Source organism: Ailuropoda melanoleuca, chromosome 2, assembly GCF_002007445.2.
Source record: "Ailuropoda melanoleuca isolate Jingjing chromosome 2, ASM200744v2, whole genome shotgun sequence".
Lineage (NCBI taxonomy): Eukaryota > Metazoa > Chordata > Mammalia > Carnivora > Ursidae > Ailuropoda > Ailuropoda melanoleuca.
Genome location: NC_048219.1, coordinates 28,549,181 through 28,565,456, shown reverse-complemented (window position 1 = coordinate 28,565,456; position 16,276 = coordinate 28,549,181). Strand labels below are relative to the sequence as shown.

Below are 16,276 nucleotides of genomic sequence, written 5' to 3'. Positions count from 1 at the left end.
GAGGGCAGGGCGCAGGCTGCAGGGAGACAGTGGTGTGGACCCCCAGCCGCACGCGGCGCCTGCACGTCCTGCTCAGCGAAGGTGCTTCTCTTGTCGCTGACAGGACAGAAAGCCTAAGAAGTTAGCGTCCAGATTAACCCGCCTCACGCAGTGGAAGAGAACACGGAAGCCCAGAGAGGGCGAGTAGCTTATCACCACTGCGCCCAGCCGTTTACGCTTTATACAGATTTCCTCGGGGTTTTCATTCACATCTTCTCCCTCAAGTGGTCTTCATAAGAAGCCCGTCACTGGGCAAGGCAGGGCCTACGATAGCTCAGCTGTCAGAGAACCGTGGAGAACACGGAGGTGTGAGTAGCCGTGTGCCACATTTCTGTGGTGTCGTGCGTCTGGGGAATAACGCAGACTGAGCTTTGGTCAGAACAAGGGCAGAGGGTATTTAGTGAGCACCTACTCCGTGACCTGCCGCGTCCCAGCCTGCTGAGCAGCGGCCCCAGCACATGTCGTGAGCCTCGTCACATGAGTGTCCGGCGACCAACACGAGGGTCGTAGATGGTAAGCTCCAAGAGGCAGGAGCTTGGCCACCTGGTTCGCCAGTGTTTCCTGCCCCTGCAAGGGTGTCGGTACGTCGTAAGGGCCCGGTGTTTGTGTAACGGTCAGTCAACCACGGGAGCTCGGCATCCGCATCTGAGTATTGGGGATTTTGCTCCTGATCCCGCTGGTGGTCACGGAAATTAAATAAGGGATCTTGGTGCCACGAGTGCAGCAGGGGTTCAGTGAGCGTGGGCTCAAGGCTGCTGTGTCCCACACTGTACCCTGACGACTGCCTTCTCCCCGCCCCCCCACGGGCTGTCCCCACTCACGTTCTCTCCTCTTCCTGTCTTTTTTTGCATAGTGAACGGGAGCTACGGCCACTGCACCCCAGGCTCAGAGAAGAGCCTGCTGGACCTGGACCTCGCGGAGTGCCCCGGCCCCACCTGCCGCCAGGGCCTTTTTCTCCCTGCGGGCTCCCCACCGCCCCGGGGCCAGCCCCCTGCCTGCGAGAGGCTCCTGCATTTCCCTCACCCTAGCAGGTATGTGCTCCGTCCTCTCCCATCAGCTGCCTTCTGTGGACACTTCTGAAAGCCAAGGACAAAGGGCCTCCGGACCTCACCTGGTCTGCCTGGTTGTGGGATACACAGGGAAGCTGAGGCACTTGAGGGCCAGGGACCAGCCAGAGGCCACTAGCACAATGATGGCTGGCTGGTCTAGGCCTTGAACCCCCCACATTGCAGCGCCTCATGAGAGACAGAGATGGTTTTATTGAGGTATGTTTCCCGTTGCAGAAGCTGAGGTGGCTTTTCGCGGAGAATCAGTAATTTCAGAAGAGGAAGGTTCAGGGGTGGGATGGGGAAGGAAAACCCAGCTCAGGGTTCATACACATTGTAGTGTCAAACCCTGGACTCCTGAGAGCATGGAGAGGGGTTCCTCCACTGAGGGCCATCTCCTGCCCTAGGAAGCCATACCTCACAGAGCCCTGCCAGGGGACCCTCATTCAATGCCTGCACATTTCCAGTGATGTCCACTTGTGGGGAGATGTTCTGTTGGAGTGTGTGTCAGGCTGGAATCTGCCTCCTGTGGCTCTCCTGGGGTCCTAGCTAGGACTCTGTGCCCTGTGGCTTGCTGACAGGCAGAGGTCCACCACAGGCATGCCTATGTGCTCCCAGCTCGGCCCCCGGGCCTGCACCTCACTGCCTGGGCATGCTGGCTGAGGCCTGCTTCATAGATCAGAGGTTCTAAAAACTGGCCCAGTCACCTGTTCACAGTTCCTTCCTTTATCAGTCATTTATTAAGCGTCTGCTGCGTGCCAGGCACTGCGGGGTACTTGAGAAGCCTTGGCAAAGGAAGCAGAGATCTCCCCAATAGAGCTTACTTCCCAGTGAGAGCGTCAGGTGAGAGAGAGGACTACAGAGCAGGATGCTGATTCTTCCCACACAGAGCCGTTTTCCTTTGAGAATGTAGAATCCCTGTGGCCTTCAGTGATAGGAGTGCGGCTTCTGACTGACGGGAGTGCATTAGTCTGCGTGTGCTGTCTTAGCAAAAACACCACAGCCTGGCTTGCTAAAACAACAGAAATGTATTTTCTCACAGTGGCTGGAAGTCCGAGATCATGGTGTCCCCAGGTTTGGTCTCTCCTCAGGCCTCTCTCCTTGGCTTACACGGGGCTGCCTTCCTGTGGTGTCCACGGCCTTTCCAGTGTTTGCAAGCTCTTCATCTTATAAGGGTACCAATCGTACTGCATTAGGGCCTCACCCGTACAACCTCATTTAACCTTCATTACCTCCTGAAGGCCCTGTCTCCAAAGACCATCACACTGGGGGTTAGGATTTCAAACTACAAATTTTGGAGGGACACGACTCAGTATGTAACAAGGAATGGGCATCTTTTAGACTTCGAGCTGTACGTTGTTCAGTGCCAGTCCAGTGTATTTATGTGCTTGATTATTCACTCAGGTTCCCCCAGCAGCACTTGATTCCTCCAGGGAAATTCTTTCTATCTCAGGGGAGAAGTTATGTTAACCTGGGGAAAGCTAAAGCAAATAGGTTTTTATTTATTTATTTTTTATTTAAATTCAGTTTAATTAACACAGTGTATTATTTAGTTTCAGAGGCAGAATTTAGTGATTCATCAGTTGCATGTAACTCCCCATGCTCATTCTATCAAGTGCTCTCCTTAATGCCCATCACCCAGTTACCCCATCCTCCCACCCATCTATCCTCCAACAACCCTCAGTTTGTTTCCTGGAGTTAAGAGCCTCTTACAGTTTGTCTCCCTCTCTGTTTTTATCTTAAACTGATAAATTCCACATATGAGTGAAATCATATGGTGTTTGTTTTTCTCTGATTGACTTATTTCACTTAGCATAATACCCTCTGGTTCAATCCATGTTGTTGCAAGTGGCAAGATTTCATTCTTTTTGATGGCTGAGTAATATTCCATTGTGTATATATACCACATCTTCTTTACCCATTCATCGGTCGATGGCCATCTGGTCACTTTCCCTACTTTGGCTACTATGGACACTGCTGCTATAAACATTGGGGTGCAGGTGCCCCTTCAGATCACTATGTTTGTATCCTTTGGATAAACACCGAGTAGTGCAATTGCTGTGTCATGGGGTAGTTCTATTTTTTTTTTGGATACAGATGTTCAGAAATATTTGTCATTTTGAGTGTCATTTGGACAATTTAGAGTCTAAAAGAGCCAGTACCTAGAATTGCACGCCCATCTGCATTTCTGCTGCTGGTCTGGCACTGTGACACTCCCACATTGTCCCAAAGCAGAAGAGGGCTCCATCCCCTGTCTCACACACAGTCGGATCCTGTCCCTTCTCCTTCCCACTGGATTGCCTTGTGTTGGGGACTCCTCTCCTTACTGCCTCCCCCAACCTCTAGCGCCCTGGTCCACTGCCTGGGTTCCTGGAGCCTCCTTACCTCCAGCCCAGCTTTCTAGTACTAATAAAAATTGCTCCCACTTTGCAAGGACCTGTGGCTTGTGCACATCTCTCATTTAATCATCACCCCTAATAAGCGACAATCCTGGAGTGCTTGCTATATGCCACACACGAGGCCAGGCACTTCTCATGTTATTAACTCGCTCAACTCCCATCTGCCAGAGGTGGGGAGACTGAGGCAGAGAGGCCACAAAACTAGCCTGAGGTCACCTAGCAAGTGGCGAGAGTTTCAAGTAACTTCAGCAATACCCTGATTTTGTCATTTCTGTGCTAAAAATGACTACCCACCACCACTGTGGTCAGTAGAATGTATCATTACATCCAGTTTGAGGTCCAGCTCCATCACTGACTTTCTGGGTGACCTTGGGCAAGATGCTGACCGTTTCTGGGCCTCATCTCCTTACCTGTAAGATGAGGATATGAACACAGAGTACACAGGCCCTCAATAGTGTGGGAAGGTGCCCTGAGATCTGGCCCCCCCTGCCCACCCATCACCCTGGCCTTCTGGCCTTAGGCCCAGTGGGCCGCACAATTCCCCTCTTCGTGCCTCAGCCTTCAGAACCCACCCACCCCCTTCCTTGGTCTCTTATGTCTTCCAGAACTCTGCCCACCCCTCAACAGAGTTTAAGTGTTCCCATGAGAGCTAGTCCTCCATCTCCCCCATGAGAAGAGAAGCCTCTCAAGGGCAGGGACCTGGTTTGTGAACTGTCTCGTGTCCCCAGCATCACCTAGCACAGAGGGGAAAGCCTGCAGAGTGACCTCTCTGGCCCTTAGCCCAGGCTTGGGCCCCTAAACCATTGGGTACACAGGCCTCGAGATCCGAGTCATCCTCTTGTCCCCTTGAGCCTCTGTTGGAGGAACACTAGTTTTCCCAAGTTCGGCAGCTCCCTTCAGGGTCCTGGATAACAGACAGAAGAACATTGGAGTCCTTGATACTCAGAACGTCAAGGCTGCCAGGAAACGTAATGGTCATCAAGTTACATCATTTTACAGAGGAGGAAGCTGGGGCCCTGGCAGTACAGTGCTGTGGGAAAATCCCGGGCTGCTGATTCAGACAGATCGAGGTTCAAATTCCTGCTCTAATGCTGCCTGCCTCTGAGGGCCTAGGCAAGCTGCTTCAGTTTTCCTAAGTATGAAACAGATGGGGAGCTCTCCCCTGAAGAATCTGGTTATGCATTCAGCAGATACCATGCATCGTTCTGCTGTGGTAGGGCGCGTGGGATGGCCCTCGGGACAGCGCCCAGCGCGCGGGCCTGCTCAGCCGTTGTTTGCTCTGTCCAAGGACCCCTGCTCCCAGTTTCCAGATGTGTGCCTGGAGTCGCCTGGAGAGCTCAGGGCTCAGCTGCAGGGCGGGGTGGGAGCCGCTGCCGGCCTGCCAGGGACAGAGGGACAGCAAGGGCAAGCAGGGGGCTGCCCCAGCTGGTGTCTGGAGCCGGGGGCCACCACAGCCTGAGTCGCCCCCTCCCCACCTGGGAGGTTTCGTTGTCGTATTCAGGTGATTCAGTCGCAGGCGCTATGGCTGTTCTCTGCCGCTGGTGGTTTAGCCTGATGCTGGTTTTAAAAGGCTTGTTCCAAACAGATGTTTACCTGGCGGTCCCATGCGAGGATGACAACCATGCGAGGAATAGCTAGGCTTTTATTTATTTATTTTTTTAAGCTTCACAAAGTTACAACTTTCATACCAGATCTTTAAGCTCCTCAGAGCTTTCTGCCAGTGGCAGTGGCCCAGCGTCCCCAGGCCCGGAGAAGGGGATGTGCGTTTGTTGCCCACCTTGGGGTCCACGCTCCTTCGATTCCACCCAGTGGCCACGCTCTAGGCAGGGAAGAGAGGTCTTTGCTGGGTGAGGCAGAGTAATGATCAAGTGTAGCTGAGAAATAGAAGGGCCTTTTTCACAAGCCTTTATCTGGGGAGCACTTCAGGTCTACCCTGGAGAAATGCACACCCCCAGGAGAAGGGCAGCCTGGCTCCCGGCCCCAGCCCTGTCACCGGCTTGCTGCTCGGGACTGTAGGCAAGCCCTGTGCCCTCTTGGCTCCTTTCCTGTCTGTGCAGTCATGGGAGTTGGAGCCCATGCTCCCTGAGGGCCTCTGGGCTCTGCCTTTCTCCCCTGCCCCCTCCCCTCCCCTCCCCTCTGGAGTAGTGCTGGGGCTGCCCCATCTGCAGGGAGACAAGAGGGAGGCTGGGCTGCAGGGCCACTTGGAAAGCAGGGACAGGTGATGATCCCCCAGCCCCTCTGCTGAGAGCCCCAGAACACTGGCAGTGATGTGGCAGTAATGAAGGCACCAATACCCTGCCCTCGTCTTTCCGGAGGGCTGGCACGGCATCTGCCATCCCTCTTGATCCTGGGAGCCACCCTCTGAAGCAGTGAGGGTTAGTCCTCATTTCACAGGTGAGGAAACTGAGGCTCAGACAGGCCCAAGGACACATNGAGTGTCCTAATTAGGCTTTGAGGACGTAAGCAGGCTTCCTGCTCTGCCCAGCCAGTCAAGGGGCTTCTTTGATGCTCTGTTCAGCCTCACCTTGTGGGGTGGCTGGAGGTCTGGGTGCCTTTGCCCACACTTACGTGTCCTACATTTGGGAAGGGCCCTCTCTAGGAACACGTGTGCCGCATGCGTGCTGAAGACACATCACACCATCATCATCCTCAGGAGGGGAATGGTTCCAGTGTTGGGATGAGGAGAGAGGCCCAGAGTGCCTTGCCCAGCTTTGTATAGTGGGGAGTGGCTGAGCCTGGCCTCAAACCCTGGTCACCTGCCTACCCCATGCGGCCCTCCCAGCCCACGGCCTCCCTCAGAGTGCTGTTTCATGCAGTCACGGTGTCCGGGCTTGAAATCCTGGGACCACCCCCCGGGCTTTTCCTCAGTCATTCTTAGGATGCCCCCCGTCACCGTGACTTGGGTTTTAGACCCCCAACCACTGAAGTTCACTGTGGAAAAGACAGATTGCTTGGGGTAAAATGTCACATAATTAACATTTCTAGAAATTAAGAAAGATTACAAAAATTAAGATCTAAGGGACAAGTAGGCAGAATTTAAAACAAACTGGACTTGGATGTCCCTCCAAATGCCAGCCTCAGCCTTCCTCCAGAGCTCACTAGAAGGTCAGGCGGAGGTCAGGGCAGATCCTAAGGAGCTTTGGTGACGGGACAGGATGGCATCCGGGGCTGGAGAGGGCAGGCTAGATTTGGTGAGAGGATGAAACAGGGCTCAGACCTTCTGCCTTTCCTGAACCTCTCCCCAGCCCCATCCTCTTTCTCTCTCTCCCATTTGCCCCCATATTCTTTCCCTGCTGACCAGACCTCCAGCCTCTGTCTTATCTCCCCCTCTGCTTCCAGCCCTCCACCTCTGCCCCTGCTCTGGGCTTCCCATCCCTTGGTCCCAGATTCTCTGCTGTCCCCCGCCAGGGCCTCCCTGCTGTGGAGTGCCCCCTGTCTCACGGCCTCTTTGCTCCCTGTCTTCCAGGTCGCCGAGACCTCAGGCTGCGTATGTGAATGGTGGCCTTCCAGCCACGCAGCACATCAAGCAGGAGTCCCTGCCTGACTACCAGGCCATGACAGAAGCTCGCGCACCACTGTCCGCTCACTGCCGGGCCCCGCCAGCCACTGGCCTGCACACAGACCTGGACCTGCCGGGCCGAGGCCTCGCTAACCCCGCACCTTCCTGTTACCTTCTGGGCAGCGATCCCAGCTCTGGCCTGGGCCCCCCGCCTGAGGCCCACCTCCCTGAGGGCAGCCTAAAGCGCTGCTGCCTCCTGGGCTTGCCCCCCGCCTCCTCGGCCTCCTCCTCACCCTGCGCCTCATCCGATGTCCCCTCCATCATCTGCTCTTCCCAGACTGCTCTGGTCACCTGCGTCAATGGACTCCGGAGCCCCCCTCTGCCAGGAGACCTGGGGGGGCCTCCCAAGCGGGCCCGGCCTGGCCCTGCGACCACGGAGAGCCACGAGGGCGGTTTGCAGCTTGAAGCCTGCCGGAAGGCGGGCTTCCTGAAGCAGGAGCCTGCGGACGAGTTCTCAGATCTCTTTGGGCCACCTCCCCAGCACGGCCTGCCTCCCCCCTACCCCGTGTCTCAGTTGCCGCCTGGCTCGGGCCTTGGAGGCCTAGGGCTGGGCGTGGTGGGGAGGGATGTGGCCGGCCGGCAGGCGTGCCGGTGGGTGGACTGCTGTGCGGCCTACGAGCAGCAGGAGGAGCTGGTGCGGCACATCGAGAAGAGCCACATCGACCAGCGCAAGGGCGAGGACTTCACCTGCTTCTGGGCGGGCTGCGTGCGCCGCTACAAGCCCTTCAACGCCCGCTACAAGCTGCTCATTCACATGAGGGTGCACTCGGGTGAGAAGCCCAACAAGTGCATGGTGAGTTCCCACGGCCACCAGGCCGTGCCCCGACCTGGCCAAGCAGAGCAGCCCCCACCTCAGCTCTAGGGATGGCCACCCCGGGGGCTTCCGACTGGGGGCTGGCTGAGAGGACCGATGCTGTGGGTGTGGCCACTGGTCAGGCAGTCCGTGCCCCCATCACGGCGAACCTTGGCTCCTCCGCTCACCGGGTGTCCCATCCCCCATCCCGAGGCATACCACGTGATCAAACACACTTGTTCAGGTGGTGACAGCACACGCTCTGCGGTCAGAGCAGGCCCGGGAAGCCTTCTCTATTATACGCAGATGCTCACTGTCTCACCCACCGGTGGTCACGTGAGTCGTGGGGCACATGCTTTCCTCCAGCGCCAGGCCTTCATCAGGTAGCCTTCCCAGGGAGGCTCTCTGGGCCTTGGAGCAGCCCCCAGGCTTCCCTTCCTCCAAGGAGTGCCGCGTCCTCACAGGCTTCCAGCTTGGGAGCCGTGGGTCCCTTGGGCAGGTTTTGGGGTAAGGCCAGGGTTAACCTATAAAGATCAGCAGTGCCGAGGTTGGGGCTGAGCCTCAGGTTTCCGGGACCCACACATACACACACACACTAACTGTGGGCACCTAGGCTCCAGTCCTTCTGACTGGTCATTTCTGCGTTGTGCTTTCGTGGTGGTGGAAATCCGTATCNGATGATCCCCCAGCCCCTCTGCAGAGAGCCCCAGTACACTGGCGGTGATGTGGCAGTAATGAAGGCACCAATACCCTGCCCTCGTCTCTCCGGAGGGCTGGCACGGCATCTGCCATCCCTCTTGATCCTGGGAGCCACCCTCTGAAGCAGTGAGGGTTAGTCCTCATTTCACAGGTGAGGAAACTGAGGCTCAGACAGGCCCAAGGACACATGGAGTGTCCTAATTAGGCTTTGAGGACGTAAGCAGGCTTCCTGCTCTGCCCAGCCAGTCAAGGGGCTTCTTTGATGCTCTGTTCAGCCTCACCTTGTGGGGTGGCTGGAGGTCTGGGTGCCTTTGCCCACACTTACGTGTCCTACATTTGGGAAGGGCCCTCTCTAGGAACACGTGTGCCACATGCGTGCTGAAGACACATCACACCGTCATCATCCTCAGGAGGGGAATGGTTCCAGTGTTGGGATGAGGAGAGAGGCCCAGAGTGCCTTGCCCAGCTTTGTATAGTGGGGAGTGGCTGAGCCTGGCCTCAAACCCTGGTCACCTGCCTACCCCATGCGGCCCTCCCAGCCCACGGCCTCCCTCAGAGTGCTGTTTCATGCAGTCACGGTGTCCGGGCTTGAAATCCTGGGACCACCCCCCGGGCTTTTCCTCAGTCATTCTTAGGATGCCCCCCGTCACCGTGACTTGGGTTTTAGACCCCCAACCACTGAAGTTCACTGTGGAAAAGACAGATTGCTTGGGGTAAAATGTCACATAATTAACATTTCTAGAAATTAAGAAAGATTACAAAAATTAAGATCTAAGGGACAAGTAGGCAGAATTTAAAACAAACTGGACTTGGATGTCCCTCCAAATGCCAGCCTCAGCCTTCCTCCAGAGCTCACTAGAAGGTCAGGCGGAGGTCAGGGCAGATCCTAAGGAGCTTTGGTGACGGGACAGGATGGCATCCGGGGCTGGAGAGGGCAGGCTAGATTTGGTGAGAGGATGAAACAGGGCTCAGACCTTCTGCCTTTCCTGAACCTCTCCCCAGCCCCATCCTCTTTCTCTCTCTCCCATTTGCCCCCATATTCTTTCCCTGCTGACCAGACCTCCAGCCTCTGTCTTATCTCCCCCTCTGCTTCCAGCCCTCCACCTCTGCCCCTGCTCTGGGCTTCCCATCCCTTGGTCCCAGATTCTCTGCTGTCCCCCGCCAGGGCCTCCCTGCTGTGGAGTGCCCCCTGTCTCACGGCCTCTTTGCTCCCTGTCTTCCAGGTCGCCGAGACCTCAGGCTGCGTATGTGAATGGTGGCCTTCCAGCCACGCAGCACATCAAGCAGGAGTCCCTGCCTGACTACCAGGCCATGACAGAAGCTCGCGCACCACTGTCCGCTCACTGCCGGGCCCCGCCAGCCACTGGCCTGCACACAGACCTGGACCTGCCGGGCCGAGGCCTCGCTAACCCCGCACCTTCCTGTTACCTTCTGGGCAGCGATCCCAGCTCTGGCCTGGGCCCCCCGCCTGAGGCCCACCTCCCTGAGAGCAGCCTAAAGCGCTGCTGCCTCCTGGGCTTGCCCCCCGCCTCCTCGGCCTCCTCCTCACCCTGCGCCTCATCCGATGTCCCCTCCATCATCTGCTCTTCCCAGACTGCTCTGGTCACCTGCGTCAATGGACTCCGGAGCCCCCCTCTGCCAGGAGACCTGGGGGGGCCTCCCAAGCGGGCCCGGCCTGGCCCTGCGACCACGGAGAGCCACGAGGGCGGTTTGCAGCTTGAAGCCTGCCGGAAGGCGGGCTTCCTGAAGCAGGAGCCTGCGGACGAGTTCTCAGATCTCTTTGGGCCACCTCCCCAGCACGGCCTGCCTCCCCCCTACCCCGTGTCTCAGTTGCCGCCTGGCTCGGGCCTTGGAGGCCCTGGGGCTGGGCGTGGTGGGGAGGGATGTGGCCGGCCGGCAGGCGTGCCGGTGGGTGGACTGCTGTGCGGCCTACGAGCAGCAGGAGGAGCTGGTGCGGCACATCGAGAAGAGCCACATCGACCAGCGCAAGGGTGAGGACTTCACCTGCTTCTGGGCGGGCTGCGTGCGCCGCTACAAGCCCTTCAACGCCCGCTACAAGCTGCTCATTCACATGAGGGTGCACTCGGGTGAGAAGCCCAACAAGTGCATGGTGAGTTCCCACGGCCACCAGGCCGTGCCCCGACCTGGCCAAGCAGAGCAGCCCCCACCTCAGCTCTAGGGATGGCCACCCCGGGGGCTTCCGACTGGGGGCTGGCTGAGAGGACCGATGCTGTGGGTGTGGCCACTGGTCAGGCAGTCCGTGCCCCCATCACGGCGAACCTTGGCTCCTCCGCTCACCGGGTGTCCCATCCCCCATCCCGAGGCATACCACGTGATCAAACACACTTGTTCAGGTGGTGACAGCACACGCTCTGCGGTCAGAGCAGGCCCGGGAAGCCTTCTCTATTATACGCAGATGCTCACTGTCTCACCCACCGGTGGTCACGTGAGTCGTGGGGCACATGCTTTCCTCCAGCGCCAGGCCTTCATCAGGTAGCCTTCCCAGGGAGGCTCTCTGGGCCTTGGAGCAGCCCCCAGGCTTCCCTTCCTCCAAGGAGTGCCGCGTCCTCACAGGCTTCCAGCTTGGGAGCCGTGGGTCCCTTGGGCAGGTTTTGGGGTAAGGCCAGGGTTAACCTATAAAGATCCAGCAGTGCCGAGGTTGGGGCTGAGCCTCAGGTTTCCGGGACCCACACATACACACACACACTAACTGTGGGCACCTAGGCTCCAGTCCTTCTGACTGGTCATTTCTGCGTTGTGCTTTCGTGGTGGTGGAAATCCGTATCAGAGTCTTTGTCCCTGCTGTTCTCAGGCGAGCTGCTGTGCCTACCCCTGAGGCCCAGCTACCTCACTGGGAGAGGCACCTGCCTGGGAGTGGAAGGGCCAGAGGAGCCACCCAGTCTTCCAAGGCCCAGCTCTGTCTTCTCAGCCTTTGGGGCATTGGTGAGGCAGGGGAGGGAGCAGCGTGTCTGGTCTGCGAGGCCAGTGTCCTAGCCAACGTCGAGTTCTCCCACACTTGCATGCTGTCACCAGTGCTGGACCCTGCTTCATGAAGTATTCGGTTCAAGGCCCAGGGCAGTATTTGTAGGGGCCAGAGGGGAGGCAGGAGGCTTTGGCGACCGGCAACATGAACTCTGCCCTCCTGGGACCAGTCGGTCACCCTTGGGGCCCCATCTGCTGCTGGAGCTGTGGTCTGGGCATGCAACTGGACGGCTTACTCAGCACAAGGGGGCTGCGCCTTGAGGATGAGGAAGAGTCACTTTATAGACAAGTGAGGGGCCGTGAACAGCCCCTGCAAAAGGACAGGAACAGGAGGGAGCCCATGGCTGGTGTGTTGGTGTTGTGGGGTGAGGCTGGACTGGACAGGCTGAGAATTTGACTTCATCACATGTCTTGGGGTTAAGGGCATGCTGGAAGGAGCTGGTGGCTGGGCCAGTCCTGGGGTTGCCTCTGTTTGTCTGGTGTGTTGTGATGCATGGCTTGTTCAAAGGCATGCCCCCGCCTGGAAGGAGATGACCAGCTGACTTCTGGAAGACAGAGGGCCCTGTCTCCCTGTGAGACGCTGGCGCTGACAGCTGCTAAGCAGCAGTCCTTCTCGTCTCCTCTCCTGTGGGGGATCCTCCTGGTGTGTGCAGGGAGCTGGTGTGGAGGACCACGCCCTGGCACAGTGTGGGCAGTGGCCTTCGCCCACCAGGGCATCCTGTGGAATTACAGCATGCCATAGTGCCTGTGGGGACCGCAGGGACTCTGGAGATAATCTGGCCTAGATCTCTCTCGACAGTTCTTTCTCCTGGGCCTGCCAGGATCTCACTTGATTCGGCAGACTTCACAGAACACTGGCTCACACCTGGCTCGTGCTTGGCTCTGGGCACCCAGACTTGGGCTCGCCAAGGTCTTCTCCTGCCTGCACCCATGGTCAATGAGGGGTGGGAGATGGGTGTGGACAGATTCTGGATGGAGTTTTTATAGGCCCAGGGACGGGAGGCCCAGAAGGGCTTCATGGAGGAGGTGATGTTCAAGCCGTGTCTGTACTCACCCACAGTTGCGTTTAATCTTTTCAAAAGTCCTATAGAACCAAGGTTTTACAGATGAAGAAACAAGGGTTCAGTGGAGTCCAGCCGACCTTCTATCTGCTACTATGAGAACACTTTATCTTGCCTCCTGAGGGGTTCAGGCTTACGGTGATAATACTAGCAAGCAGCTTCTCAGTGTTGACCACATGCAGGAGCCATTCTTGATGGGGTGGGGGTAGCAGAGGGAGAGGGAGAGAGAATCTGAAGCAGGCTCTATGCTCAGCATGGAGCCCAACATGAGGCCTGATCTCACCACCCTGAGATGGTGACCTGAGCCGCCGAAATCGAGAGTTGGAACCTTAAACGACTGAGCCCCCCAGGCGCCCCAGGAGCCATTCTAAGCGATAATTCCATGCGGGCCTCATCACAACTCTGGGGGGTAGATACTATGCACCCCCATTTTACAGATGAGGAAACTGAGGCTCAGATTGTGTCATTTGCCCCGGTCACACAGTTAGTTAGGGGCAAACAGTAACAACGACAGTAGTAGAGGCTAGTCATCGTCATCAGAGTAACAACGACAGACGTCACTTGCCTGAGGTTGCAGAGCTAGTAACCATTAGAGTGAAACCTGAACCCACAGCTTTCTAAACTGTGGTGCTTTAGTTTGTGTAGACGGTCTGTTACACTCATTGTTCTCTGGGTTCCTGGGCCCAGCCCTGCTGGGTGCCATCATCTGGAGTGGGGGCAGAGACCTCCGAGCTCCTCCCCGCCCGCCATGGGAGCGCGCCCCCTTCCTGCAACGCTGGCGCAGTAGGTGACCCAGGGGAAGGGGCAGGCCCCAGCCCACACCCAAATAAATAAAATCTCCCTTCCCTGTAAAATTATTAATTTCTCATGACAGGCCTCTGCTACCATGTGCTGTAATAGACAAAGGAATTTTGGACCCGGATCCTCTGGAGAACAGGAAATAGATGAGACACTTTGATTGAAGAGTAAATGGCCCACTAAAATAGCAGTTAATCCTTTTATTATCTTTCCAGCAGCCGTGTGCACAGTTCTTTCATGAGGTAAGCCTTCCCCGTCCAACTGTAACACTCCGGGCCCAGCAGCTGGTTTACATTTAGCCTGAGGAGGCTTCGCTCACGCACCAGGCGGGCCGGGAGGCGCGGCGAGCAGCCGGCCGCCCCCTTCCCCTGGTTCTCCACGCTCAGGGCAGCCCGGAATCGGGCCTCGGCTCATGGGGGCCCCGGGCTAGACCGCGCCGTCCGGCCTCGCTCTGCCCTCGCCGCGGCCCGTCCACGCCATCCAGAGGAAGCTCCCTAATCTCTTTGCAATATCCTGTTATGTTTCTTATGTTGTCCGAGTTGTCTTAGTCTTATTAAATGTGGGGTTTCATCTGCATTAGGAGAGCGAGGATACGTCCAAGCCAAATACTGCCACGACGCCTCCAAGACGTTAACTTTGAAAAGATTAATTTCTTGCTTTCTTAGGTTGGCTCTCCCAGACAGTTGGAATTCTGATTGTCTGAGACTGCAGAAATTAGCAGGCTGTGTAGTTTGCTTTTCTGTACATCAAGAGAAAGAGAGGCAGAGTGAAAAAGGAAAACCTTTCATAATCTTGGGTTTTAGAGAACAACGGTAATAATAGCAACAATCCCCGCCTTTGTGAAGAGCTTTCCCAAAACTGTGAGTGCAGTGTGGGAAGTGTGTGTAGACAGATAAAAAGCCCAGGTCTGGAGTTACACAGACCCGGGTCCCCGCCTTTCGGAACCGTAGCACACTCAGTTGTAAAATGAGACAATAATAGTACCTGCGTTTTAAGGGTTGTTGTCATTAGGGTTTAAAGAGATGACCTAGGGTGGTGCGTCCCCCATCACGCTCTGTCACATCAAATGGTGGCTGAGGTGGGCCGGGCTGTCACCCAAGCCTGTGACCTTGTCAGCTATCTGCCAGCAATACGGAGCACCTGCTCCGTGCCAGACAGGGTCTGCTCAGGGTGATAGAGCTAGAAGGGGGAACTGGGGCAGAGGTGTAGGGAGGAGGCTCTGGTCCCTGCCCTCACAGGCCTGGGAACCTTGAGGCCGGGCTTACATCCTGCCTGGGTTCCTCTGGCAGCTGCCCGTGCTCTGAACCCTGATCCCCATCCCTTACGCCCCTCTCCCCGTTTGCCAGTCTGTCCCCAGTGCCATTGGACCCGAGACCAGGGAAATTCATCCCACCGAAAGCTGAGCATAATTGATGGGCTGTAATCAGCCAAGGAACTCAGAACACTGGGAGGCAGATGGAATTGCTCTTTGTTGAGACTCAGAGATCCTAATACCCTGGCCCCAGTGCTATCTGTGTTCCAGTCCATCTTCAAAAAAGCACTAGTCAAAACTCTGAGGCCCCGGGAGGCTAAATCAGATCCCAAGGTCCCGCAGTCTGCCAAGTGGCAGGGCACAGCCACCCGTCAGACTTGCCCACCCGTGTGCCAGGCTGTGAGTGGGAAGTCAGAGAAAAAATTGACTCGGGGTCTGAGATCCTATCTTATGGAAAGTCCTCAGGGAGAAGAGAGCAAATACATTCTGAGGTATGTGCTGTACACCATGAATCATCATTTCCATATTTTAGAAGAGGCTGATGTTCACAGATGAAATGGTTACTCTGGGTCTCCTGGCTCAGCTGCCTGGGCCATTCCATAGGCCACACGGAACTTCCACCCGCCTGCCTTTGCTCAGCCTCTTCCTTAGCACAGTCGAGTCCTTGGTGCTTTTCAAACCACAGTGGGTGGGTCCCTGGGCATCTGCTCCTCCCCCACTCCACGTCCTGAGACTAGCCCTGTGGGCTGGTCATGTTTCTGGGCCAGCAGACACCCCTGACTCATGTCAACATCTCCAACTCATTCTCGGGAATTTTCCTAGAGCCCGAAATGTGTGAGCCGGTGGGGCTACCAAGTCCATCTTCATCATGTACAGAGCAGAGACAGGGAAGACAGACCCTGAGAGGACAGTGAGGGGCCCAGGATCCCACAGCAAATAGGGCAGCTTCAGTGGACAGGGAGGTTCCTGAAGGGGCTGGTAACCAAAAGTTGGGAAAGGCTGGGCTGTGGGAAAGTGACCTCAGACGAGGCAAGAGTCGTCCTCCCCAGACCCACTTGCCTCACCTGAAAGACAGGTGCCCCTGCGTGCTGGGCCTCATGCTGGGTGCTGGGGGTCCCGGGACAAAGATAACGTGATGTGAGATTTCTGGCATCATGGGAAGGATGCCAACTACCTTTGAATCTTACACTTTTATTGCTGGATGAGGGAGGTCAGGAGCTGAGGATTTGAGGTCTGGCTGTATTACCTTGTCTAAGTCAGTCAAGGGGGCTAGAACATTGTTGAGCCTTTTTCAGTTTATATAGAGCTTCCACACATGCCCTTCTCAGAGTGGAGGTATAATTCCTGGAGAGTGGAATCATTGTCCCCATTTTACAGATGGGGAAAGGGTAGTCCAGTTCACGCCCAAGTTCAGGCCTCAGGTGCGTCATAGGGTCAAATTTGAACCCAGGTCTCAGCGTGACTCCAGAGATTACGTGCTGACCGTGGCCCTAAGCCACCTCCCAGGCAGAAAACCAGCAGTCTGCTTATACTATCAAGAAAATACCCGGATTCGAAACTCATTCCAGCAAGCTGTCACTGAGCACCTCCTGTGTGCCAGGCCCTCGTAGACCATGGGGTCACGGAAGGGAATCAAAGCCAGCTTGGG

At 56.5% G+C, this 16,276-nt stretch overlaps 2 protein-coding genes across 2 annotated transcripts in view; both read left to right on the top strand.

Moving 5' to 3' along the window:
- The window catches only part of LOC100470834 (zinc finger protein GLIS1), a 143,588-nt gene extending 135,111 nt beyond the window's left edge, over positions 1–8,477 (top strand). The window contains exons 2-3 of the mRNA XM_034652939.1: positions 893–1,070; positions 6,951–8,477. Of these exons, the coding sequence (XP_034508830.1) occupies positions 893–1,070; positions 6,951–7,905 (1,133 nt within the window). The 3' untranslated portion in view covers positions 7,906–8,477. The remainder of the gene's footprint in view (positions 1–892; positions 1,071–6,950) is intronic.
- Positions 8,143–16,276, top strand: part of LOC117795022 (zinc finger protein GLIS1-like) — an 82,677-nt gene continuing 74,543 nt past the window's right edge. The window contains exons 1-3 of the mRNA XM_034641266.1: positions 8,143–8,219; positions 9,759–10,301; positions 10,366–10,645. Of these exons, the coding sequence (XP_034497157.1) occupies positions 8,143–8,219; positions 9,759–10,301; positions 10,366–10,645 (900 nt within the window). The remainder of the gene's footprint in view (positions 8,220–9,758; positions 10,302–10,365; positions 10,646–16,276) is intronic.